Source organism: Lontra canadensis, unplaced genomic scaffold (genome assembly GCF_010015895.1).
Source record: "Lontra canadensis isolate GAN:19392208 unplaced genomic scaffold, GSC_riverotter_1.0 scaffold9, whole genome shotgun sequence".
NCBI lineage: Eukaryota > Metazoa > Chordata > Mammalia > Carnivora > Mustelidae > Lontra > Lontra canadensis.
The window spans coordinates 14,684,051-14,712,044 of NW_022631003.1; the positions used below are offsets into that span (position 1 = coordinate 14,684,051).

Below are 27,994 nucleotides of genomic sequence, written 5' to 3' on the forward strand. Positions count from 1 at the left end.
CTTACCGCAGCGCCGCGGGTGAGCGCATCGATGAGCGCGGGGTGCGCTCGGCTAGTTGGGGCTGGAGCGCTTCATCCCGGAAGTGGCTTGAAGGCCGTTGAGTCCGCGTCGTTTCCCTAGCTCGGCGGGGTCGCTGGGGTGCTGCTGCCGACATGGCCGACCCCGACCCCCGCTACCCCTGTTCCTCCATCGAGGATGATTTCAACTATGGCAGCTGCGTGGCCTCGGCCAGTGTGCACATCCGAATGGGTACGTCCTCCCTCCCGCCTCGTCCCTTCCCGTTCCCCTCCCCCCTCCCCTTCCCCCACCCCGGTCCCTGCGGGCGGCTCCGCGCCGAGCCTGCTGCGCTTTCGGCCTCTAGGGGTGGCTTTAGGCTTCCGCCGGCAGCTCCTCCCGGGGCCGGGCTCGCTGGCTGAGCGCGGCTCCCTTGGGGTTCAGAGGAAAGCCTGGCTTGTGGCTCCCCGCCCCGCGCCCGGGACTCCGCGGAAGAGCGCCCTCCCCCGGAGTCGGGAGGAAGCGCTCCCAGGGAGGGCGCGGCCCCGAGGAGGCGCGGTGGTCGGGTAGTTGCGGGCTCCCTTCGGGAACTGGAGCTGAAGCCCATCCCGCTTTAATCCTGCCTTCCTCCCCGTACAAAGGGACATGAAAACCTCGGCAGCCTTTATTTGGCATCTTGATATTAAAAGAAATTCAGGGTTGCTTTTTAAGGTGAAAATATTAGGTGGTTATTGTGACGTGCACCTGAATGCAGTTATTTGCTTACATGTTTTTGGTTTAGGGGTGTGATCGCGTTTCAGGTTTCTGTATACTCGGGTGTGTCCTTTGCTGGGTTGTAGGATGTGTGGGGACAGGGACCATCTCTGTTCTTCTTCACTATTTAGTGTCTGCAAGACCTGGAACTCAACATAAGTTTGAGATTTAATTGAGGCAGTTGCTGGAAATGGAAGCTTTAGAGGCCAATCAAAATGCAGTATTAGTTTTAAGTTATTATACAGTATTTGCTGAATTTAAAATGCTTAAAAAATATAAAATGCTTAGTTTCACGTAAGTGGAGTTCATTGTCCGTTCTAGTTCAGCCAGTTGATTACAGAGGTTGTCCTATATTTTCATTCTGTCCCCGTGGCTGGAACTTATTCTGGAAAAAGAATTAGGACGATCTGATGCGCTAAGAATCTTGATCCCTGACATCTATGATATTTCTGGAATTGAATTTTGGAATGATTTTGGCAAATGAGCATAGTTTTTTTCAATTAAACTTTTAATTGTGGTGAAACACATTTCATTAAAAATGTACGTTCTTAACCATATTTAAATGTACAGTTCAGTAGGTATTCACCTTGTTGTATAACCAGTCTCCAGGACTTTTTAATCTTGTAAAACTGAAATTCAGTGTCATCAAAGAACTCGCTGTTTTCCCCTCTCCCAGTGCCTGGCAATGATCATTCTACACTCTGCTTTATGAATTTGGCTCCACTAGATACCTCATATAAGTGGAACCATACAGTGTGCATCTTTTTGTGACTGGTTTATTTCAGTTAGCATGTTTTTAGGTTGTATCCATTTTTTTTTTTTTAAGAGAGGGAGGTGGGGAGGGGCAGAGGGAGAGGGAGAGAATATTAAGCAGGCTGCATGCCCCTGGCAGAGCCCATCTTGGGGCTGGATTTCACAACTCTTGAGAACTGACCAAGGCCAAACTCAAAAGAGTCCAACACTTAACAGCTGAGCCACCCAGATGTCCCAGGGTGTATCCATTTTGTAGCATGTGTCACACTTTGCTTTTTAAAGCTGAATAATTTTCTATTGTGTGACAAAATCACATTTTGTTTTTCTGTTTAGCCACTTGTAGACACCTGGATAGCTTCCACCTCACTACAAATCACTGCTATAAACATGTGTGCACAATACCCACTTGGGATCCTGCTTTCAGTTGTTTTGTCTGTATACCCAGAAGTGGAATTGCTGGATCATATGTGTTTTAGTGAAAAACCCATTTTTTTTCCCACCCGAGTAGGGAAAGAACCAGTTCTTCCTCCTGTGTTTCTCCTTTATTACCCACACAGAACACTTCAGTTTTGATACTTGTGGTCACCAAAAGTGTGTCCCCCCCTCATAATCAGGCAGTTTCTCCATGACACCCGCTCTGTGTCATAAACTCATGACACATGAGTTCATGAGACTCATGAGACATGAGTCTGAACTCAATTCTGATGCTCTCTCTGAGTGGATAGTATCAGATCCCCCAGGTTAAGGTCTCAGTCCCATTTAAGACTGCTCTCACCCCACTTCAGATGCTGGTTGCAAGTAATAGGTCCCCAGGTTACCCATAACTTGTCAGACTTGGCTATACATTGAAGGTTCCCATGACTCCCTTTTTGGTTTTGATGAATTTACCAGAGCAGCTCACAGAACTCAAGGAAACATTTATATTTACCAGTTTATTAAAAGATACAGGTAAACAGCCAGATGAAGAGAGATACAGTGGGAGGCACAGGTGCTTCTGTCCCCACAGAGTTGAGTTGTGTCACCCTTCCAGCATGTGGATGCGTTCACCAACCTGGAAGCTCTCCAAACCCCATACTCGTCATGTTTTATGGAGGCTTCCTCACTTAGGGATATCAATTATTAGCTCCATATTCAACCTTTGCCCTTCTCCCCACTTCGGCAGGGCTGAAAATTCTGCACTTGCTTATGGCTTGTTCTTTCTGGTGACCAGCCCTCATCCAAGAGCTCATGTGGGATCACCTCAGTAGAACAAAAGACACACCTATTACACAGAAAATTATAAGGGTTTCAGGAACACTGTGTCAGCAACTGTGGTGAAAGACCAAATGTTAGAACAAAAGATGCTCCTAGTGCTCTTATCAGTTAGGAAGTTACAAGGGTTCCAAGAACTCCATGCCAGGAAGCTGGGGCAGAAACCAAAATATATATTTTTATATCATCTCACAGTATGGTAATTGTATTTTTAGCATTTTAGGGAATCACAATACTGTTTTACATCGCGACAACACCATTTTCTATTCTAACCAACATTGCGTGAGTGTTGCAGTTTCTCTACATTCTCACTGACACTTGTTCTTTTCCCTGTTTCTCTGAAGGTAGCCATCCACATGGGTATGAGGTGATATCTCATTGTGGTTTTGCTTTGCATTTCCCTAATAATTAGTAATGTTCAGCATCTTTTCATATACTTATGGGCCATTTGTATCTTCTTTGTAAAAATGTTATTTAAATACTTTGCCCTTTTTTAAGATGGACTTAATTTTTTTAAGCAGTTTAGGTTCACAGCAAACAGAGTGGGAAGTACAGAGTTCCTACATAACCTGTTCCTACTCATACATAACCTTTCCCACTTTGTTATAATCCATGAGCCTAAGCTGACACATTATCACCCAGAGTCCATAGTTTATATTAGAGTTCACTCTCACTATTGTACATCCTATGGGTTTTGACAAATACGTAAAGACAAAGATCCCCCATTATAGTATTATATGGGATAGTTTCATTGTCTTAAAACCCCTCTACGCTCTGCCTGTTCATCCTTCCCTCCCACCAGCCCCTATAACCACTGATCTTTTTATTGCCTCCATAGTTTTACCTTTTCCAGAATCTTGTATAGTTGGAATCATACAGTATATAGCCTTTTCAGATTGATTTCTTTAACTTAGTAATATGCATTCAAGATTCCTCCATATCTTTTCATGGCTTGATGGCTTATTTCTCTTTAGCGCTGGATGATAGTTCATTGTCCGCATGTACTTCAGTTTACCCATTCCCCTACTGAAGGACATCTTGGTTGCCTCCAAGTTTTGGCAGTTATGGCTAAAGTTACTATATAAACCTCCATGTGTAGATTTTTTTGTAGTCATAAGTTTTCAGCTCATTTGGATAAATGCCAAGGAGTATGATTGCTGGATTGTATGATGAGAGTATGTTTAGTTCTGTAAGACACTGCTAGAGCACAGTTGCTGGATCGTGTTAAGAGTGTGATTAGTTTTGTAAGAAACTGTCAAACCATCCTCCAAAATAGCTATACCACTTTGCATTCCAGCAGCAATGAATGAGAGTTCCTGTTGCTAGACATTCTAGTCAGCATTTGGTGGTGTCAGGTTTTGGATTTCAGCCATTCTAATAGGTGTGTAGTGTTTTAATTTGCATTTCCTTGATGACATATGATGTTGAGCATCTTTCCATATGTTATTTGCTATCTGTATATTTTGTTCAGTGAGGTGTCTGTTCAGGTCTTTTGCCTGCTTTTTCAGTGAGTTGTTCATTTTCTTATGGTTGAGTTTGAAGAGTTCTTTGTATATTTTGGATAATAGTAGTTTTATCGATGCATCTTTGCAAATGTTTTCTGTTAGTCTGTGGCATCTTATTCTCTTGACTTTGCCCATATTTTAATTGGGTTATTTATTTTTTTGTTATTGAATTGTAAGAATTCCTTATATATTCTAGATATTAACCTCTTATATATAATGACTTAAAATTCTCTCCCATTCTGTAGGTTACCTTTTTACTATGTTGATTACATCCTTTGATGTACAGAGTTTTAAATTTTGATGTAGGACAATTTATCTATTTTTACTTTTGTTGCCTGTGCTTTTAGTGTCATATTCAAGAAATCATTGCCAAACCCAGTGTCATGAAGCTTTTCCCCTATGTTTTTTTCCTAGGGTTTTTACAGTTTTAGGTCTGATGTTTAGGCCTTGAAGTTATTTTGAGTTAATTTTTGTATATGACGTAAGGTAAGGGTTCAACTTAATTCTTTCACATGTGGCTATCCAGTTTTCCTAGCACTGTTTATTGAAGAGACAGTGCTTTCCTTCATTGAATGGTGTTGGCATTCTTGTTGAAAATCACTTGACCATATATGCACAGGTTTACTTCTGGTCTTCTGTTCCATTGTTCTATATGTCTGTCTTGGTAGTATTTGTTGATAAGTTTCAAGTCAGTATCCACCAAGGATACTGGTTTGTAGTTTTCTTTTCTTCTAGTGTCTTTGGCTTTGATATTGGGGTAAAGCTGGTTTATAGAATGAATTTGGGAGTATTCTTTCCTCTTCAGCTTTTTGGGATAGTTTGTGGAAAATTGGTTTTCAAACTCAGCTTTTTACTATATGTTTGCTTAAACCAGTAAGGCAGTGTCAGATTCCATTCATCTGTAAAGTGGACAGTGATGATGTGACGATGCAATACATTAGAGTAATTAAGAACTGTTACTGCAAGAACACCTAGTGGATTAGAACTCCTGGCTATGGCATAGATAGATACCAGAGGGAAAATGAGGGTCTCTGCTGATCCCAAAGGTGATAAAGAAAGAGAATCAGTTACTTCAGGGAAGGACAGGGATAGACAATGGCAGCTAGTGCGGCAAATTACATTTCTGTGGAGGTGGTATCAGATGTATGAATAGAAGGCAGTTATTAGAGAAATCTTAGTGAGTTAGGATACTGCCATTTAGGAAAATTTTGAATCATTAATATTCATTTAATAGATACACTACATTTTTTTAAAACTACATTTTATTGAATGTAAAGGAAGTGAGGAAATAAAAGTTTTGGAAGTCTCAGTTGCTGTCCTTAAGGCATTAGTTGGGTTGGCCAGTGGTCAAACTAATCTGTGATAGCAACTTAATGAAATTCTAAAGTGCCAAGTCTGGAGGGAATTTAGGGAAGGAAATGAGAGTGTGTGAACCAGAATAATCTAGGCAAGCTTCAAGGAGGAAGTAGAATCCCAGTGGAGGGCTGGTTTGGATATATAAATGCTGAAAAAATTTTGTAATAACAATATTGTTATTTTCTCTGGAATTACAGTCCCTAACGTAATGTACACATATGTTTTACAGAAAACTAAGTTTCCAAACACTTGTCTAAAATAGCATAGTTCTTTGCAGTGAGGCTGGGGGACTAGAAACCAGGTTTCATAATCCCTAGGTGAATGCTCTTTCCACATGTCTGCATATGTAGATTGTTTTTAAAGAAGTAATTAGCCTTATACTTGATTTACCTCCATAGGTCTCAGGTCACTATAACAATGCTGATCAAATACCAGAAACTCAATAATTCATGAATATTTAAATAATGCAAAAGCATTTTACTTAGGAGCTCTGATAATTGAGCTGGTAATTAAGCTGACTACGTCTGTATTAAAAAACTGGTTCTCATCTGTCTCTGGTTCTTTACTAAATAAGTGGTAAAACAAAGTGAACCCTCCCCCTGACTTTTAAAGCAAATTAAGTTTTGTTTTTTTAAAGCAGGATAAGTTAGCTGACCTAATGCCTTAAGGAGAACAACTGTGACTTCAAAACTTTTACTTCCTCACTGCCTTTAGATGCAGTAAAAAGAGGTTCCTTTAAAAATGTAATAGGTATGTTTTCCGGGAAATACTTTTGGAACATCATATCTAAAATGTCATTACTCATTGGTGGAAAGCACAAATTGTGAAGCTACAGGAAAGTTATGTGAGAATGAATTTCTGAGTAAGTGTCTTGAGCTCTTTACAGTACCAATTAACCTAGTTTATGTAACTAGTTGTAATATATATGTAACATAGTAGTCTATTAAGCTAGTCTGTTTTAGCTATGTGTATATTTGTGAAACACTAAAACATACTATTTTATAGACTCAGAAGCACAACATTATAATCTTTGGGATGATATTATATGTTACTACAACTTCTTTTCATTTACAATTTTTTTTTATTTAAAAAAAGGAGTACATGTAGCTTTATCAGTCTCCAAAGAGATTGTACCTGTTGACTCCTGACAAACAATATATGAGGGTACTTTTTTGCACCCTCACCAATTCGGAGTATCATCAGACTCTTTTCTTATTTGGCAGTCTGTTCGATCAGGGGTTGGCAAACATGTTCTACAAATTGCCAAATGGTGAGTATTTTCAGCTTTGTGGGGCCATGAGGCCTCTGTTGAAACTAGTCAGCTCTACCTTTGTGCAGAAGCAGTTGGAGATGATACATACACGATATATACATGGGAGCACTAGTCTTGCCCAAGAAAATTTTACTTAAAAAATCCAGTGGTGGGCTCCAGTTAGCCCAGAAGCCTTAGTCTGCTGACTCTCCTGGTAGGTAAAAATATTGCCTTGTTTTAATTTGCATTTCTTTAGCTCTGTAAGTAAAGATGAGCATTTTCCTTTATTTACAAAACTGTTGGGCCTTGTACTGATATTAAGGATATAGCAGTGACCAGACAACATTTCAGTCTTTATGAATTGTAGTTTGGCAGCAGTTTAAGGAAGGAATGGTCAGGGAACGTGCGCTTTTTTTTTTTTTTTAAGATTTTATTTATTTGTCAGAGAGAGAGAGAGCAAGAGTGAGCACAGGCAGATAGAATGGCAGGCAGAGGCAGAGGGAGAAGCAGGCTCCCTGCTGAGCAAGGAGCCCGATGCGGGACTCGATCCCAGGACGCTGGGATCATGACCTGAGCCGAAGGCAGCCGCTTAACCAACTGAGCCACCCAGGCGTCCCAGGGAACACACTCTTAAAGGAGGTGGCAGTTGTGATAAGAAGCAGCTAGCTACATTTATTAGTGATCTGTTGCTTTATAAAAAATTACCCTCAAACTTAGTAACGTAGAACAGCACATAGTTATTGTCTCACAGTTTCTGAGGGCCAGGATTCTGGGAGAGGTTTGACTTGGTTCTGGCTCAAGGTGTCTCATGAGATTCTAGCCAAGATGGGGACTTTGGCTGTAGTCAGCTGAAGGCATGAGTGGACTGGAGGATCTTCCCGAAAATCTTCCTCATGTGGATGTTGACAGAAGGGCCCTCAGTTCTTTGCCACATGACCTTCTTCATAGGCCCCTGTGTGTCCTTATGGCATGGAACGTAGCTTCCCCCAGAGCATGTGATCCATTAGAGAGCAACGAGGAAGCCACAGTGTCTTTAATGAACTAGTCATGGTACACATCTCCCTTCTTGTATTCATTTGAAGCAAGTTACTAAGTCCAGTCCACACTCCAGGGGAGGGGATTTAGGCCCCACCTTTAGAAGGTAAGTGTCAAATAATTGGTGGGCCTGTTTTAAACTACCACAGCCTTTCCTCTGGTTACAGATTTTTGTTTTCCACTTGAAAGGCTAATACCCTCTATAAGTCTTATTCCAGTATAGCCTCAATGCAAGATCCAGAATTTTTGTCATCTAAATAAATTTCAGATGTGAATGAGGCCTCTTGGGTGTAGTTTCTTAAGTATATCCTTTGAGTATATTTCCTTTTGAAGACTTTGGAACTAAAGAGACAAATTGATCTGTACCCACATACCCAGTATCTGGTGGTTTGACAGGTATAATGTGGTGGTATTTTTTCCAATAAAATTCTTCAGAACCTTTTTGGGTTTCCTCTGGTTCTTCTTTTATCTGGTAGATAAAAGCCACACTGAGAAATGTCTTGGAGTCAGCTTAGAGGAGTGATGGCTTCCTCAAGCTTCTCAGAAGCCCTGTTGTTTGAATGGTTTTTCTGAGGTGCAAAATTAGATATTTGTGAGTTTTAACAAAGGATTTTACAATCACATCCTCTGTCTCTGCTCTTGTATTTTAGTATAAGCAGCAAGAGGCCAGCAAGTACCTTTAGTACTTTGTCTGGAAATCTTTAGTTTGAACACACACTTCGTTAGTACATTTTCTACTTTCTGTGTTCCCATAGGTGACAGTGTTGCTAATTTTTTTTTTGCCAGTACAAAACAAGGATTCTCTTACTTATCTCCAGTTTCCAATAAGGTTTTCCTCACTTTACTTTAAGCTGTGACTCCCAGCTTCCTCAAAGGTATCATCCTTCTATAAACAGTTTTTTTCAAGATTTTTTGAGCTTTTACCTCAAAGACCTGCCATCTTCTATCCACTGCCTGATTCCAGAGCCTCTTCCATATTTTAGATTTTTGGTGTGGCAGCACCCTACTTTCAGGTACCAAGGTCTAAGTGAGTTTTCTATTGCTGTGTGACAAATTACCACAAAATATAGTGGCTTGAATAAATATCTTTTTTATCAGTTTTTAAGAGCCAGGCATCTTACTTATTCTAGATTAGGATTTGTCATAAGTTCTAGTCAAAATGTAGGCTGGGGCTGAAGTCAGCTGAATGATATACTTCCAAGAATTCTCACTCACATCACTATTAGCAACAGACTTTCTTCTCACTGGCTGTTGGCAGGAGACCTCACTTTCCCACTTGGTGGATCTTTCCATAGTACTACTTGAGGTTCCTCACAACATTGGCAGCTGGCTTCTCCTGTAGAATTCATTCTCAGTGGTGCCAATAATGGCTGCCAAGAGGGTAAAAACTGGTTCTTGAGGTGGAGAGCAAAAAACCTTCAGATTTTACAATGGTTTGTAGCCTTCTGAAGAACCATGATACATAAACAGATGTACAGTATGTTTGTGCCATTAAAATTTTATTGGAGGACTATTAGGAAAATAATGTCCAGAAGGCTTCTTAGGTACACAGTGAAAAAGGTTGAGAAACAATACCATAGAGTGAGTCTTCTAAGAAGACTCTTATATTATAATATAATATGATAGTAATAAAATAATAAAAAATAATTACTTTTTTCTTTTAACTGAGGTATAAAAATTGCCATTTATGACTTAGTATTAGAAATAATACACATTGTCACTTCTGCCTTATTCTTTTTGTTGGAAGCGAGTCCCTTGAAGGGAGTGTCAAAAACTGTGGATGTTTTAAACTACCATTCCATGTAAAGAAGGACACAGGCATTCCAGGCAGGGGAAACAGCAAGGGCAAAGGCCCAGACAAAGAAGGAGTTGGCATGCTTGCTGAACAGAGAGGTAGTTAGTGTGGGTAAAGCTAGTGAGGAAAGGAAGGAGTGGTTGGTGTGAGATGAGGTTGGAAAAGTTGTATATCAGGTAGGGCCTTGTAGACCTCAGTGCTTTTAATTTTATTCTAAGTGTTTAAGCAGGGAGTCACATGACATTGTTCATTTTATAAAAAGATCACTCTGACCACTGTGTGAAGGATGTGGGACAGGAATGGAAGCATGGAGACCAATAAGAGGACAACTTTGGTAGTACGTGACAGCTCCTACAGCTTGTAGCTAGAGAGGTAGCAGAGACCAATGAGGAGCACCTGTTGTACTTTATGAGTGAAGGCTCCAGTAGTTGTGGATAGTTGGAAGAAGGGAGGCAAATCAGAGATGATGCTCCCACATTTTTGGTGTGGGGGATGTTGGTGCTGGTTACTGATAAGAAGACTGGGAGAAGGATAGATCTGGGTAGAAATGAAGAGTTGCCGTTCTGGCCATGTTAAGTTTGAGTAGAAGAAAAGGGGCAATAAAAGTAGCATGGGGAGAGATCAGGAGTAAAAAAAAAATTGAAAGATAATTGCTGTTTGGTTTATATTCTTTACCTCTTGGGTTTTTTATTTTGCTCTGTGAGCTAAGTATGTATAGCCTGTGCCACGTTTTGTATTTATTATTCAAAATGGGTGTCCCATGTTGCTTTTCCTTTGGATCTGATTAAAGGTCCTTTTAAATTTTTATTTTATTTTTTAAAGATTTGTTTGTTTTAGGAAGAGAGTGCACATGCCCACGTACACGTGGGGGAAGGGACAGAGGGAGAGGGAGAATCTCAAGCGTACTCTTCACTGAGTGCAGAGCCTGATGGGCTCGATCTCACAACGCTGAGATCGTGACCTGAGCTGAAATCAAGAGTCAGAAGCTTAACCAACTGAGCCACTTAGGTGCTGCTAAGGTCCTTTTTAAAAAGTATCTAGAAATCTGGAATATTGGCATAAGGATTATTTTTATGAGTATGAATTTATTGGCTTAGCACAGGTTTCTTTAATTTTTTAATTTTTAAAAAGATTCTATTTATTTGACACAGAGAGAGAGCGTGCACAAGCAGGGGGAGTAGCAGGCAGAGGGAGCGGGAATAGCCGGCTCACCACCAAGCACGGAGCCCGATGCAAGACTCAATTCCAGGACTCCAGGACCATGCTGAACCAAAGGCACATGCTCAACGTCCGAGCCACCCAGGCACCCTTCTTTAATAAAAAAAAAAAAAAAAAAAAAAAAAAAGATTTTAAGTAATCTGTATACCCAGTGTGGGGCTTGAAATTACAACCCCAAGATCAAGAGTCACATTCTCTTGACCTACCAGCCAGGTGCCCCAGCTTAGCACAGGTTTCTTTAAAATGTTTTTCTATTGCAAAAGTAATAAATATTTACTGGTGATATATAAAAAACACAGATTAGCAAAGAACTGAACATGCAAATCATCTTCAGTCATGTTGCTTAGAGAAAACCATTATTAATACCTTAGTGTATATTCTTCCACACTTTCATTACATATGCACTTGTGTGCACACACCCATATCCAAATAAACATTAAATATACTATTTTGAACTATGGAACAGTTCCACGAAATGGTAAAAAATAACATTAACTTTCACTGCTTAATTGAGAAAATATATGGAATAGGTTTGAGTTATGTGAGGTACATAATATGGTATCAAAATTAAATGTATAATTTTTTTGGCTGTCTGGAAAATCCCTTGAGGGAATAATAAATTGGCCTTTAGTTTAGTAATTAAATTTGCGGAAAGATAGCCCAAATAACATTGTCCATGACAGTAATATGTGCTTTTCTCTGCTCTTGTGAGAAAGGTGGAAATGACCTTCCATAGCATGCAGACATCAGGGACTTTTTAAGAAAGAAAGTTATAGATCTATGGTGGAAATTAGCTCTATTTGTCTCCTTTCCGTTGAAGTCATATACCTACATGTAGGCCAGAATACACATGATAATCAGTGTTACTGTGAGTCATTGGTTAACTTATATGCTCAGTAAAACCTGTTTAAGACATCAGGAAAAATTCACTATATATTTTGGAAAAGGTACCAGAAGGAAACATTAATTAAGATTTAATTTGGGGTCATTTTAAGGATTAAATCTTTGGTGTTTTGGAAAATTCCTTTATTCTCATAGAATATTTATTACTTGATATTTAGCTGACCTGCCATCAAAGTACTTCATCCTCACTTGGGAAGCCGGGTCTAGTACGGATTCTTTTCAAAGAGAACATTTATTGTATGGGCGTTGTCAAGACAAGCAAGAAACGATGTTTCATCTGGTTTGTTGGGTGAAAGTCATTTAACAATTTTTTTTTTAAGATTTTATTTATTTATTTGACAGAGAAAGAGCACAAGTAGGCAGAGTGGCAGGGAGAATCAGGCTCTCTGCTGAGCAAGGAGCCCGATGTGGGGCTCCATCCCAGGACCCCCGGATCATGGCTCAAGCTGAAGGCAGCTGCTTAACCGACTGAGCCACCTGGGCACCCCCATTCAACAATGTTTTTACTGCCTCTCTAAGCACAGTCAGTGCTCTACAAAAGTTACGTGGCTCCACTATTGTTCTAGAGTAACACAGTCGAGTGGCAAAATTTACCTTTCATAAATTCAATACAAATTATTTAAAAGCAAATAAAATGTACTGAGCATTATGTGCCATCCACTTGGCTGGGTGTTTGGGGTACAAAAATGAGTGAGATGTGTTCCCTGTTATTAGGGAGGTTTTTAGTCTTTAGAGTTTAATGAGAGTTAATGGCCAGTAGGCTTATTAATTATAAAATGAAGCAATTAGATGTATGTTCAGGGTCTCTTGGGAACAGAAGGAGCATTTAATTCAGACTGGGGAAATGAGAAAGGCTGAATGTTGAAAGATTAGCAGCTAAGGGGGTGAGGGGAAAAGGATGTTATTATCAGTATGTGTACATAGGGGAGGTGGAAACAATGTCTTTTTTTCTGAAATTGGTGGTGAGTTGGGTGTTCACCGTATTTATGTCATCTGTATGGCAGATGACTTTACGAAGTTTTTTAATCGTTAGGCCTTAGAGTTGATTTACGGATGTTAATAATAAAATATACTGAAAGTAAGAATTCTTTTGTGTAGAAGAAACTAGAGGCACTATATGTGAGAAATAAAAGGAGGTGAGTAAAAGTAAGTTTATATATTATTTGCCTTTTAGGGATAAGTTTTCATTTTGAGGAAGCATTTGTACTGCTTGGAAATTTGGATTTCTTTTTAAAATTTATGTCTAATCATATATCTTCTTCCTGGTTTTCAGTCTCAAGATAGATTTGTTATTTAGAAATGTTCTATTTTTAATCTTTTTGCTTTGTTGTATGCTGCTGTGTACAAATATTTGTTTTATACTTTTTATTTCGATGAAAACATTTTCTTTTCTTTCTTTCTTTCTTTCTTTCTTTCTTTCTTTCTTTCTTTCTTTCTTTCTTTCTTTCTTTTTTTTAAAGTAAGCTCTGCATCCAACAGGGGGTTTGAACAACAACCCCAAGTACAAGAGTCATATGCTCTACTGACTGAGTCAGCCAGGTGCCCCATTGCAGAAAACATTTTCATTATGGGCTATTAATTTTTTTTTAAGATTTTACTTATTTATTTGATAGAGAGCACAAGCAGGAGGAACAGTAGGCAGAGGGAGTGGGAGAAGCAGGCTTCCTGCTGAGTGGGGAACCTGATGCAGGGCTCTATCTCAGGACCTTGGGATCATGACTTGAGCTGAAGGCAGATGCTTAACCCACTGAGCCATCCAGGGGTCCCAGGGCTATTAATTTTTTTAAAACTCACGATTATTTACAATTTGTGATTTCTTTGGAAGTGTTTTTCTTGTTTTTTTTTTTTGGTTGTTGTTTAGTTTAAGTTTTAGACTACATTATTTGGATTAAGATTTAAAGATTATATATAAAAGTTTAATGTTTCTAAGAGGAGATTTGATCTTGCTGTTCTATGATTAATGCTTAAGAAAATAATCATGTATAATTATTTTTCTTTTTCAGCCTTTCTAAGAAAAGTATACAGCATCCTTTCTCTGCAAGTTCTCTTAACTACAGTGACAGCTGCTTTTTTTTTATACTTTGAGTCTATACGGACAGTTGTACATGAAAAGTAAGCTGATGATTCTGAAACCTTTCCAGCTGCTGCTTATTATCGAAAGGCCATATTATAAGCAAAGTTCTTTTCTTTTTTCTATTAACTCCTGAGGTTAAAATGTAAAAAACATTCATTACTATTAATATTATTATATTATATATAATATTATATATTATATATAATATTATTAATATTAAAAAACATTCTCTTACACAGAAGACTAGTTTTGAGGAAATGTTCTTGCAACATGGTATTTACCTCTGAACTTTTTAGCTTACAGTTTTGTAGGTTTAAACCTTCATCTCCTCAGGTAGTAGTAAGAATTTTTACTGTATGCAACTATTTGAAGTTTTATTTATTTATTTGTTTTTTGCTTTTATTACACCTATGCCTAGTCCCCCAAGCCTAAGACTGCTTGAAAAATAAAGGTACTTAATAAATGTATATGTAATTTTTCTTAATGTTGGCTCATGACTAAGATAATTTCACTGAGAAAAAGGAGCTTTGTATCCCTAATTTGTTTAGGATCTGACCTCCAAAATGATGATTTCCATGGCTAAAAGTTATATAGATTTTGTATATTAAAGGAAAAATAAGGAGTGAATATTTTCCTGGAAGTAGACAATTTCTATCATCCCTCCCCCTACAAAAAAAATGAGTTTGCTCTTTGGGCTCAAGTTCTTTAATTTAGATTACAGCTATATAGTAAATGTATATAAAATTTACTTACTGTTTAATAGTTATTCTTTATTGTATTTCTGTTAAAAACAGTATGGTAATTGTAAAAATTACTCAAATACAAAAGAAGTTCATGAAGTAAAAAGGAAAAGTCTTCCTCATTCATTGTGGGCTCTTTTCTTTGTCTTGCTTTCCTGCCCAGCTCACAGTCCTCACATTTCCTGAATGGAAAAATCATTTATTTGGACAGTTTGGTGTCATTCCTTCCAGATTTCCTTTTTTTACCTTCACAAACAAATAAAACATTTTATTAAATTGGTTATTACTATTTTATTAAATTGGTCAATTTTATTAAATTGGTCAATACTATTTATACTATTTTTAAAGTTATTTATTAATTATTAATTTATATTATTTATTTATATTATAATATATAAATATATTTATTTATATTATCTTATTTATTTATTATTTATTATTTATTTATTTGACACAGAGAGAGAGAGAGATCACTAGTAGGCAGAGAGACAGGCAGAGAGAGAGAGAAGGGGAAGCAGATTCTCCACTGAGCAGAGAGCCCAATGCGGGGCTTGTGCCCAGAACCCTGAGATCATGACCTGAGCTGAAGGCAGAGGCTTAACCCACTGAGCCACTCAGGCTGTTTTTAAACTTAAAAATGTTTTCAATTTTGTCTTTCAGTCCTGCCTTAATTTTGGTGTTTGCCTTTGGATCTTTGAGTTTGATTTTAGTATTGACTGTAAACAGACATAAGCATCCCCTTAACCTGTACCTGCTTTTTGGATTTGTGAGTATTTTGACAATATCTTTTACTTTAACGTTTATTTCTGTGTTTTAACTTTATTTATTTAATTGAATGCAAATACATACATAATAGCAGAACAAAATTAATGTTTTTAATAAACATATTTTAGGAAATTATAATTAATTTTGGAATTTTTAACATTTGTCAGTTTCAGAGTTTTTTTTCTGTGAATAATGGTATAGTAGAAAAAAGTAGTGAAGTGGGATCTCATGACCTGGCTTTGCCACTTCTGGTTATGTGACGTTTGGCAGGGTGTTTAGCCTTTCTGTACCTAAGTCTGCTTGTATGTACAGTGGACACATTAAAGTGGATTATCTCTGTGATACTTTGAACCCCTAATATTCTGTGATTTTCTTGGGAAAAAATTATAACCTTAATTTCATAGACCTTAAAGTAAAATCTTTATGATTAATTCCTCAGTGTTATTTTTTATCTTAGTACTCTGTTCTTTTAAAGAACCTCTTTGCTCAATCGATGTGCTCTACTAATATGTTTTAAAATCATGAGTGGGGAACTTCACTTTAGGTCATGTCTATGTAGATATTTGTGAAAATGAAAACCCAGACCACTGTGTATAAAAACCCAATCTTGTAATATGACCAGAATAAGTTGGTAAAGCTCAAGTTATATGTTTTTTAAATTATTTTTCTTGTTCTCTTATCCAGTATGACTTTGGGTTCTAACCAAAAATTTACTTCAAAATATTTCAAACTAATATTAATAATATTTATAGTCAAGAGTGAAAATGCTATTTACTAGATTCATTTGCTTTAATCTTAAGAAAGTTTATGAATTCTGGTAACAAGTTTATATTAATATGATGAAAGAAAAGCTCATGATTTTAGAAATTTCAATTATAGGAAAGATTATTCATTTAAATCTTAGGTTCTTTTGTTTCCTGAGTACTGTTTTGGGGTGGTGGTATGTTTTCCTAGTATTACCTTTTCTCCTGTTCATCCTCTCCTGTTTCTTTTGGATACTTGAGTATGGGGTAGGGTTTCTTACCTACATCATGTCACAAATGCCAAGAATGAGGTTTAATTTTATTTTTCCAGAAAAAAAAAATTTCTGTCGTCTTTTGCTACCACTTCCTTGACACTGTCAACGACATCATGACAAAATATTGCCTCCACATCCATGTACAATTTCTAATCCCATTTTTGCTCTAGTTCTGATAGGTTTCTTGATTTCAGGTAGGGAAAGTTAGGAGGAGTGCTTCTACCAAGAGTATGAGTACATAGCCACTGATGTTACTTCTGGCTTTGCCTTTATGATATGGTCTCTCAGGTAGTTGGTAAAATCTAACTAGAGTAAACATTTATTAATTTTTTTTTGAGAGAGAGAATGTGTGAGAGCCGGGTGGGGGGCAGAAGGAGAGGGAGAGAATCTCAGGCAGACTCCATGCTCAGCATGGAGCCTGAAGTGAGGCTTGATCTCTGGACCCTGAGTTCATGACCTGAGCTGAAATCAAGACTTGGACGCTTAACTGACTTAGCTACCCAGGTATCCCTAGAATAAGCATTTAAAACAAAATAAAGGTATGTAGTTAAGGAGACAGAGAAGCTAGAGGATAAAAATTCAACATTCCTAAATCTTTTATTTGGGATATGAGTTCAGCTACATATGACATGGGTGAAACAAGATGGTTTGCTTCTCTTTCGTGTAAAAATCTGCATGATTGTGTAGTGAAGTTGTTAGGGGTTCAGGTACCTGCTATGGTTCAAGGACTCCTGAAGCAGTGTATGGCATAAGATAGCTCACCACCATAGCCATATGCCATCCAGTTATTTTTAAAAATTAGAAGAGAAAAGGGAGAGCAAGCCCCTTTGCTTTTTTTTTTTTTTTAAGATTTTATTTATTTATTTGACAGAGATCACAAGTAGGCAGAGAGGCAGGTAGAGAGAGGGAGGGGGAAGCAGGCTCCCTGCGGAGCAGAGACCCCAAGTTGGGGCTCCATCCCAGGACCCTGGGATCATGACCTGAGCTGATGGCAGAGAATTTAACTCACTGAGCCACCCAGGCGCCCCAGCCACTTTGCTTTTAGTACTTGTACCCCTCCCCACGCACATTCTGTTGGCTAGAATAAAGTCCTATGACCAGAGGTAGCTAAAAGGAAGGCTGAGAAATGTAATGTTTAATCTGAATAGCTATGTGTCCAGGTAAAAGTTCTGTTACTAGGGAAGAAAGAGAATGAACACTGGGAGGCGGTTTCAGGACTGCCACACTAAAGTGCTACATAAATATTTTATTCTTCCTATGTTTATGTGTGAAATTGGAGTTTTATGAACATGCATATCATTTGCAGTTTCATTATTTGCTTACACAGAGTGAGAAAAATAGAATTTCCCATACTATTTCTGTATCTTCCTGCTACAAATATAAAAAATCTAGTTAGGGTTTAAAGAGTGATAGGATCACTCTTAGAATCTAAGTCTTCTCACTCCATACACTTGAGGTCTCATTTTCATTACGGTAGGCGTATCATGTGTCCCATATAATTCACAAGGCTGCTTTGAAGCTAAAGAGAGATCATACATATGGAATCACATGGAACTCTTAGAAATTAGAACATGGGGGCGCCTGGGTGGCTCAGTGGGTTAAAGCCTCTGCCTTCGGCTCGGGTCATGATCCCAGGAGCTTGGGATCAAGCCCCACGTCAGGTTCTCTGCTCAGCAGGGAGCCTGCTTCCTCCTCTCTCTCTCTCTGCCTGCCTCTCAGCCTACTTGTGATCTCTGTCTGTCAAATAAATAAATAAAATCTTAAAAAAAAAATTAGAACATGTATATGACATAGTGTAAACGTTATGTGCATTTATGTAATTTTAGTTTCTTTTTTTTAGACGCTATTCGAAGCTCTGACTGTGGCCTTTGTTGGTAAGTCATAATTGTGCTTCTGAATGTTACAGTAACGTTTCAGTGTAGATAAATCTTGAGTTGAAAGGTGTTCGGGACTAAAGCTTAATATCCTGGGATATTACATTTCAAATACATAGCATAAGATGAAGAATTCATAAAATATACGCAAAATTAAATGTTTATACTTAGTTCAACTAAGCTTAGAGGAAGTGGAAAAGAACTAGGAAAATAATGAGAATAATATTCATGTGTGTTTATCCATTTATAAAAAAACAAGACAACTGTAGCTAATCTTTTCTCCCTAATTTAGAGGGATCTCAAAGGAACTGATAAAATATATTTTGAGCCATGTATCATCAGTACAGAGCCCAGCCTCTCAAATTGCTGCACTGAACTGTGCTTTATTATATATTCTCATATTTCATCAGATGGCCCCATAAGAGACTTGGTAATTTCTACTGTATATTTTATGTTAAATTTGTATTTGAAAGGAAGTGTGTGTTACAGTTGTTTGATGTACCATATGTAATGTCTCAAGTAAAAAATTTCATGCTTTATTAACAATAAAGATTCAGATTGTCTCAAAATGATTAACCTGGGGTACAAAAAAGGTTAGCATGAACTGTTAACTGTCAATAACAGTAAATTGCATATATTTCAGTTTCATATATTTATCTTTTCCTTTTGTCATTACTGCTTTTAACCTTTCTATGCCAGTTTTATTAAATCTGTATATTGTTTGGTAATTCACTTATTCCTTTTGTAAAGGAACTGTAATATAAGTAATAATAACTATTAAATAGAACTGAAATTTTTCAGTATAGAAAGGAAGTGTTATTAATATTTACTTATTAAATGTTACTATCTATTAATGTTATCATCAAGTCCATCTCTGTCCTCCTTGGTTCCCACCATTTGTAAGATAAAGGAGAGAGATCTATTTCAGAGTTATTAGAATTGGGGGTAGAAATATATAGATGGGGTAATCTGAGAACATTATTTTCCTCATTAATTATAATATCCCTTCCACCTAATCCTACACTTAAATTGTTGACAAGCAAAATAATCTCTTGTTTTTTCATTTCTGCATTCACTTTCCTAATCCTGTCCAGGAATATAGTATTTAGGAATAGAGATTAAACCTTGACAGATTAAAAATTATTTAAATGGTTTTGGGTTCAAAGCACTTAACTTCCTTTAAAGGGGTTAGGATGTAGCCTTTTTTTAAAATGCTAAGCAGGTGTATTATAATTAAAATAGACACAGTCAATCTAGATATTCATTCTAAAAATTGAGAAGGGAATTTGTTATGTATTCGAGAAACCCCCAATTATGTATTCATCGTATGCATTTTGGGATGTAAAGCAATTAGTGGTTGGTTCCTGTTCTCTGCAGGGTTGGTGAATGGCAACCTTGCCTAGTTTCTTTGATTGGACTGATGAATTGGGTATGCAGTTAACCAGATGATTGCTAAAATTGCTGCTACTGCCCAGAAATTCCCAGCCAGTCACAGGACTCAGAGTCATCCCTATTGATATTTAAGTCATAAAGAACAGTCACCACAAATGGTAACAGAGATAGATGAGAGTCATTCTGCCATATCCCTCAAACTCCAAACCTGCTGGCTTTGTCCTCCCTCTCCAGTCATTTCTTTAGCTTCATAATAATGTGACTACCTTATTTTGTGTGAATGACTGTTTATTGCAGTATGAGTGTAGTTTTTACTGTATCAGTATTAAAGTCTGAATAAGGAATATTTTCATAATTGATTTTATTCACAAGTAGTACAGGAGCAAGTATAACATTTCTGTTAAATGCCAGGAAAAAAGCCGTTTTAAATAGAGTATGTTTAAATGCATTTTTAATCAGTGTTTTTTTAATTTTACAGTTACTTTCTATGATGTATATATTGTTCTGCAAGCGTTTATACTGACTACTGCTGTATTTCTTGGTTTGACTGTGTATACTCTGCAATCTAAGAGAGATTTCAGCAAATTTGGAGCAGGGTAAGTTATATCTTCATAGCTATGATAGATAAATATCTTTAACATTATATTATAGGTCATCCTAAGAGAAGGGCTGTACCTTTAGCTTTGGATATTGTCTTTTAAAATGGAAGGTGATGAGGGGCATCTGGGTGGCTTAGTTGGTTAAGTGCACAACTCCTGATTTTTGCTCAGGTCATGATCTCATGGGTTTTGAGATGAATGCCTGGGAGTGGGGCTCTGTGCTCAGTAGGAAGTCTGCTTGGGATTCCCTCTCTCCCTCTCCCTTGGCCCCGCCCCCCACTCGCATTTCTCTCTCTCGTGCATGTGCACTCTCAAATAAGTAAATCTTTAAAAAAATAAATAAATAAAAATAAAATGGAGGGTGATGAGAGGACATCTCTCTGAGTACTAACTAAAGCCAGGCTCTATACTTTGAGAACATACAAGGAGATGGAAGGTGGCTTTGAGTCATTTGCTTCCGCTCTATATTGAAAAGGAAGGGAATGCCCAAAAAAATCTCCCCAGTTTTCTAGAGAGGCTAGGCTTGTATGCTCTATGAATGCTATGGAACTTGTCTACATTATGTAGGTCTTTGTCTTAACATAAATATTACCAAGACCATCCACTTCTTCGGCAGAAACAGGGTAAATGATCACCAGGTGATGGTGATATCTGCATGATCTTTAAAAACTTCTTGACCTATGTAGATTATTAACCTGTATCCTTCTTCAAACTAGTAAATATACAGGGTGAAGCTTTTTATGTTAGGATAATGATACAGTGTTGCCCTCACCTGGTAAGAATGTGTATATTCCTTTCTAAGCTCAACAATGGCTTCCTGTTGACGCTTAGTTAACATCTTCTGTTTTTTTTTTTCCTGTTACAACACTAAAAATTTACAAAAGCTCTTGCAAAACATTTTTTCATCCCCCTTTCCCCCTGGTAATCCAGATTACCAGAAATCTCTATTGTGATAAAATATAAGTGGTCAGCCAACACTAACAATTGTGTAAGACGCTTAACTAGTTGTATTAGAATGAAGTGTGATGTCAGGAGAGTCAGTTTTTTTACTTCTTGCTTTTCGTGTTTTGGAGGGGATACACATTCATATGGTATATATGATGGAAGATTTGCTGTTTGCTTCTTCCCATCCATTCTAGTATAGTCTCTAGAAATCCCATTCTAGTAAACAATCTTGCCTGTATTTCAGTATCTTCATAATAATATTCTTTTTTCTTGGGGCACCTGGGTGGCCCAGTGGGTTAAGCCTCTGCCTTCGGCTCAGGTTACGATCTCAGGGTCCTGGGATTGCGCCCTGCATCGGGCTCTCTGATCAGCAGGGAGCCTGCTTCCCTCTCTCTCTGCCTGCCTCTCTGCCTATTTGTGATCTCTCTCTGTCAAATAAATAAAATCTTAATAATAGTAATAATATTCTTTCTTCTTATTTCAGCTGAAACTTGATTCCTCCTTGAGAACACTGTTTTCTAGCTGCTCATTCTCCCACACCCTGTGTAGTTTCGAGTGGGGGGTTAGTATTGAAAACTGCGCCAGTCTCCTTGTGCTTTCATTATTTCCTTAGCATGCTGGAAATTCAATGCTTTAAGGCTTATGTTTTAACATTTGAGTATCTGAGTACACATTTCCCAATCTTCCCCATTACTGCCACTGATTCCCTTTGTTCAAGCCTCCCTCTTTTTCTTTTTTTTTTTAATTTTAATTTTAAGTAACCTCTGCACCCAGTATGGGGTTCAAACTCTCAACCCAAGATCAAGAGTCTCAGGCTTTTCCACTGAGCCAGCCAGGCGCCCTAGCCCATCCTCATTCTTTAAAGACTTTAGCATTGAACTACATGTGAGGCCCATCTGTCACCTTGGCTTCTCAGTGTGTCTGGAGCTCTTCTTTTTTTTTTTTTTTTTGAACTGGAGCTCTTCTTGAGCAACTTTTCATTTCCCTGCCATGGCTGCATTGTGAAGCTTGTTACCACTAGAGATTGTTGTGCTGAAGAAATCTTAAATGCCAGTGACTGACTTTCTTTCTTACACCTTCTACTAGCTCTCTCATTTCTTTGTGTCCACAATACCTCTCTGTTGTGCTTGTTCATTAAGAGCTGCTATTGCTGTGATCGACTTCTTCCTCAGACCCAGTGTTCCCCTGTCTTGTGCAGGCATCCAGAGAGTAGGGTAAAACCTCAGATACATTATAGTTCCTAGTACCACCTTCCCCACACTCCTTGGTGCAGTTTAAGTATGAAAAAGTAAGTCCTGTAAGTAAGTCAGTCCAAGTAAGTCCTGAGTCCATTTTAATCCTGAAGGACGTATACTATGTGGTGGCATGATACTTCATTCTAAGTAGGTATTCCACATGTATCCAGAGAAATTCTGTGGGTGTTCCAGCATGAGAATTGACAGCTGGAACCTCACCATGCCCTCAGTTCACCGCGTGCGACTACAATACTATGTATACTTAATTTCTGATTTTATTTTTGTGTTGTTAAATAACATATTTTGCTTGTTATCAGTCCCATAACATTTAGTGTGAGGTTCATTTTGTGGTACTTGGTAAATGTTTTTTGAAGAGAATCATCTATTGTGCTGCTGTTGGACGAGTGATGAATGTCAATCACGTCAAGTTGGTTGATAGTATTGTTTAAGTGTCCTGCACAGTTCGTAATCCCTGCACGCTCATTGTGTCAGTTAATGTCAAAGCAATACTGAAATTTCCAACTACAATTACGGATTTAGAGTATGATTCTCTTACCATTTCTGTAAGTTTTGCTTCATGTTATTTTGAAGTTCTGTTTTTAGATGCATAAACAGTTAGGATTGTTATGTCCTTTTGATGACTCCTTTGTCATTTTGAAGTAGTTGTCTCTGGTAATATTTTTGCCCTGAAACTTAAGTTATTAATATAGCTACTCCAGCTTTCTTTTGATTGCATTAACATGGTATATCATTTTCCACCCTTTTATTTTTAGCTTCTTTGTAGCTTTATAGTTAAAATAGTTTTCTTATAGGGAGCGTATGGTTGGCTCTTGCTTTTTTTTTTTTTTTTTTCTTATCCAGTCTGATCATCTCTGCTCTTAGAATGTTTTGACCACTGACATTTAATGTTATTATTGATCTGGTTGGATTTAAGCCTCCGATCTTGCCGTTAGGTTTCTTTCTGTATGTCCCATCTGTTCTTTGTACCTCTTTCCCTCTCTTTGGATTTTTTGATTTGATTTATCTCCTTTATTAGTTATTAGCTATAGCTCTTTTAAATAAGCATTACTCTAGATTATACTGTGTACTGTAAACAGCATACTGCTTGCTTGCCTGCCTGTCTGCCTACCTGCCTGCCTTCCTTCCTTTCTTCTTCTTCTTACTCCAGATTTTTTAAGTTTTTTTATTGAAATGATCTCTACAACATGGGGCTCGAACCTATAAGTTGCATGCTCGATGGACTGAGGCAGCCAGCTGCCCCTACAGGGTGTGTGTGTGTGTGTGTATATATATATATATGGCACCTGAGTGGCTCAGTCATTAAGCATCTGCCTTTGGTTCACTCAGGTCATGGTCACAGGGTCCTGGGATTGAGCCCCGTGTTGGGTTCCCTGCTCAGTGGGAAGACTGCTTCTCCCTCTCCCACTCCCCCTGCTTGTGTTCCCTCTCTTTCTGTGTCTGTCTCTCTCAAATAAATAAAATCTTAAAAAAATACATATATAAATGTAAGATTTTATTTATCTGTCAGAGAGAGAGAGCGAGCATAAGTAGAGGGACATGCAGGCAGAGGGAGAAGTGGGCTCCATGCTGAGCAAGGAACCAGTTGCAGAACTCTATCCCAAGACCTTAGGATCATAACCTGAGCCAAAGGCACATGCTTAATCAACTAAGCCACCCAGGCATCCCTATATATCTTTAGATCACCATAGTCTACCTGTAAATAATATATACCATTTCCTGTAGAGCATAGTTACATCTCCTCTCCCCTACCTTTGTGCTATTGTGGCTATGACTTTTAGTTTCACATATATTATACACCTCATAATATTATTTTTGTTCTAAACATTAAATTACCTTTTTTTTATTTTTAAAGATTTTATTTATTTATTTGATAGACCGAGATCACAAGTAGGCAGAGAGATAGGCAGAGAGAGATGGGGGGAGCAGGTTCCCTGCTGAGCAGAGAGCCTGGTGCGGGGCTTGATCTTAGGACCCTGGGATCGTGACCTGAGCCGAAGGCAGAGGCTTTAACCCACTGAGCCACACAGGTGCCCACATTAAATTATCTTCTAAAGAGATTTAAAAATAGTTGAAGTCTTTTATGTTCACCCACTACTTTGTCATTTCTGTTCTCCATTTCTTTGTGTCAATCCACATTTCCATCTTATATTTCCTTCTGCTCGAACGATTTCCTTTTAATGTTTATTTTATTTTGAAAAGATTTTACTTATGTATTTATTTTAAAGGGGGGTGGAGCACACATGCACATAAGGGGGGGGGGTGGGAGGGGCAGAGGAGGAGGGAAAGAGAGAATCTTAAGCAGGCTCCGTCCCCGTGAGGAGCCTGATGGGAAGCTTGATCTCATAACCCTGAGGTCATCACAACATCAGCTGAAACCAAGAGTCAGATGCTTAACAACTAAGCCACCCAGGTGCCCCCTTTTAATATTTCTTATAGTGCTGGGTGGTGTCTTGATCTCAGCTTTTGCATGTCCGAAAAAAATATTTATTTCAACTTTGTTTTTGCATATGTTATTTTTGCTGAATGTAGGATTCTAGGTCTTTTTTTTTTTTTTTAATCTGTTTTCAGTATTTTAAAGATGCCATTCCTTAGTATTCTGGTTTATATATTTTCTGACAAGAAGTCTTTTTTCTTTATCTTTGTTCTTTGTACATCGTGTCTTTTATCCTCCAGCCACCTTTCATATTTTCTGTTATTTGATTAACATTTTTAGTAATTTGATTATCCTATTCCTCGGTGTGGTTTTTTTCATGTTTCTTCTGGCCCTTGGATTTATCAGTTTAAAGTTTTCACCAAACTTGGAACATTTTTAGGAATTGTTTCTTCAAACATTTTTATGTACCCCTTCATTTCCTCTCTATTGAGACTTCAACATATATGTTAGATTTCTTGATGTTGTCCTGTGGTTCATGGGATGCTCAGTTTATCCCCCCCCCCCCCCCCCCCCCCCGCACCGTTTTCTCTCTGGGATTCAAAACAGCCTGTTGCTGTTTTCAGTTTGATAATCTTTTCTTTTTCAGTGTCTATAAGTCCAACCAGAATATTTTTCATTTGATATATTTTTCATTTGTGGAAATTTAATTTGTGTCTTTTAAAAATATATGTCTTCCATTTTTCTTCTCATGATGCTTTCCTCTACCTTCCTGAATATACGGAATATATTTTTTTTTAAATCATTGTTTACTAATTCTATCATTGTGTCATTTCTGAATTTGTTTCTATTGACTAATTTTTCTCATAGGTCATATTTCCTCGTTCTTTTGCATGCCTTACGATTTTTTATTAGATACTGGTCATTGTAAATTTTATATTGTTGGGTAGTGAGTTTTTTTGTTTTCCTTTAAATATGTTGGTTTTACTCTTCTAGAAAGCTGTTACATTCCTTGGAAACTGTTTGAACCTTTTGACGCTTGCTTTTACACACTTGTTAGGTGGGTCCAGGACAACATTTAGGTGAGGGCGAATCTGGCCTCTCTATTGAGACATAACTTTCTAAGAATTATTCAAAGCCCCACATCTTAGGAAGTCTTTCCACTTTGGCTGGGGTGAACATGAACTATTTCTGGCCCTGTATGGGCTTTGAGGATTGTTCTGCCTGCTTCTCCATGGTGTTTCTTCCCGCAGGCTTTGTCACTTCTTCATATGTATGCATTGATCTGTGCTCAGCTAACGACTTGAAGGGAATTCTCTGCATATCACCAGAGCTAGCTAGCTCTCTTTATAGCTTTCCCCTTTCTGGGACTTTGCTCCACAAATTCTAGTTCCCATGGCCTCTCTGACCTCTGAATTCTCACCATCTCAATTCAGGGAGACTGTGGGGCTTCATATGGGTTCTCATGGTCTGGAAACACTTTGTAGGTACAGAGCTTACCTTCCTTGCTTCCCTTATCTCAGGAATTACTGTACTGTGCTGCCTGCTGTTCAGTCATATGTTTTGTGTGGTTTTTATATAAGGAGGGAGGGTAAATTTGACCCCAGTACTTCCTTGTGGTCTGAAGCAGCAGGTGTGTGGGCTTGTAAGACATATTTGATAACAAAGGACTGATTGCTTAGGTGTCCTTTGTCATATATTTATGCTTTATATTATAATAACTATACATTATATATAATATATATGAGTGGTAACTCATTATACCAGTGGCAAATTTATTATTTGTGTATATTAATTTCTATAATACATTAAAATAAAATAGGGAGTACATCGGGGACTTTAACAGATATGCATGTTCACAGACTAATTTGCTGTTGTTATTTGGTTTAAAAATGCAGTTATCTTTCATTTGTTCATGTATATATTTTCTAGAAGTCTTCTAGGTCCTTGTCTTAAAATGTTTCTAGTGATATTTCTGCTTATAACAATATTTTCTTTGTATTCCAGTCAAAAACTTTAAAAATGGTACTTTCAATTAGTTTTGTTCACCATAAAAACAAATGTTGAGCGGATGGCTGTTTTTTCAGTTTCTGAGTATTTGTAGTATTCATTGTATGTTTATGAATTCTTATATTTTACTTATTCTTTGGCAAATACCAGGATGGATTTATTTCTTCAGTAAATGTTACATCCATTTACATAGCTTGTAAAGGAACAATATTCTAAATTACTAATATTTTGTTTTTATAGACTGTTTGCTGTTTTATGGATTTTGTGCTTGTCAGGAATCTTGAAGGTAAGTTGTTTTAAATTGGTAACTTGAACTATAATTCTGGCCATGTCACTATAACTAATCTCAAAAACTGTAAGAGGTACTCTTAAGCTAGGACATCTAGTTATAATTATCTGGAACATTTTTATATAGAATTGTGAAAAATAATCTTAAAAACATCAAAATCTTATGTTAATATTATTGATTGAGAGAAAGATGAACGTGTGACTTAAGTTACAGAGAAAGAGGCCCTCACTTGTAATTACTAACCTCCCAGTGGCACATACAATTCTGAAAAAGAAATATATTTTTAAATAATTTATATTTGGAATGCTGCTGTTCAAAGTTGTGGGTAATGGCATAGAAAGGATGTAACGAATTCATCCATTCATCTTTACATCCAACAGAAATGAGGATGAACCAGCCTTGTCTTTTTCTACTTTTAACATTTGCATTTCAAACTGTAAAGCATTATTAAATATGTATATAGCTATATGTAACTCAAGAGCAAGTAACTTAAGTATTCTTAATAGGGTTCTTAAATATAAACTTATTAATTTCTTGCCTATAGTTATTTTTCTATAGTCAAACAATGGAGTTGGTCTTGGCTGCCATGGGAGCCCTTCTTTTCTGTGGATTCATCATCTATGACACACACTCATTGATGCATAGGCTGTCACCTGAAGAGTATGTATTAGCTGCCATCAGCCTCTACTTGGATGTCATCAACCTCTTCATGCATGTGTTGCGGTTTTTGGAAGCAATTAATAAAAAGTGATTGAAAGCAGTATGTGGAAACTGATTCATTAATAAGGTTGAGATAAAATTAACTATGAAATACTTCTGTGACTTTTTTTGTATGCTGTGTACTTC

General features: G+C 37.6%; 1 protein-coding gene across 1 annotated transcript; it reads left to right on the forward strand.

Moving 5' to 3' along the window:
* Window positions 1–52: 52 nt before the first annotated feature.
* TMBIM4 (transmembrane BAX inhibitor motif containing 4) lies at window positions 53–27,951 on the forward strand. Its single transcript, XM_032854891.1, has 7 exons — window positions 53–249; window positions 13,819–13,927; window positions 15,290–15,395; window positions 18,253–18,286; window positions 20,157–20,274; window positions 27,100–27,145; window positions 27,693–27,951. The coding sequence occupies exons 1-7, from the start codon at window positions 153–155 to the stop codon at window positions 27,897–27,899; spliced, it is 717 nt and encodes a 238-aa protein (XP_032710782.1). The 5' UTR covers window positions 53–152; the 3' UTR covers window positions 27,900–27,951.
* Window positions 27,952–27,994: the final 43 nt, after the last annotated feature.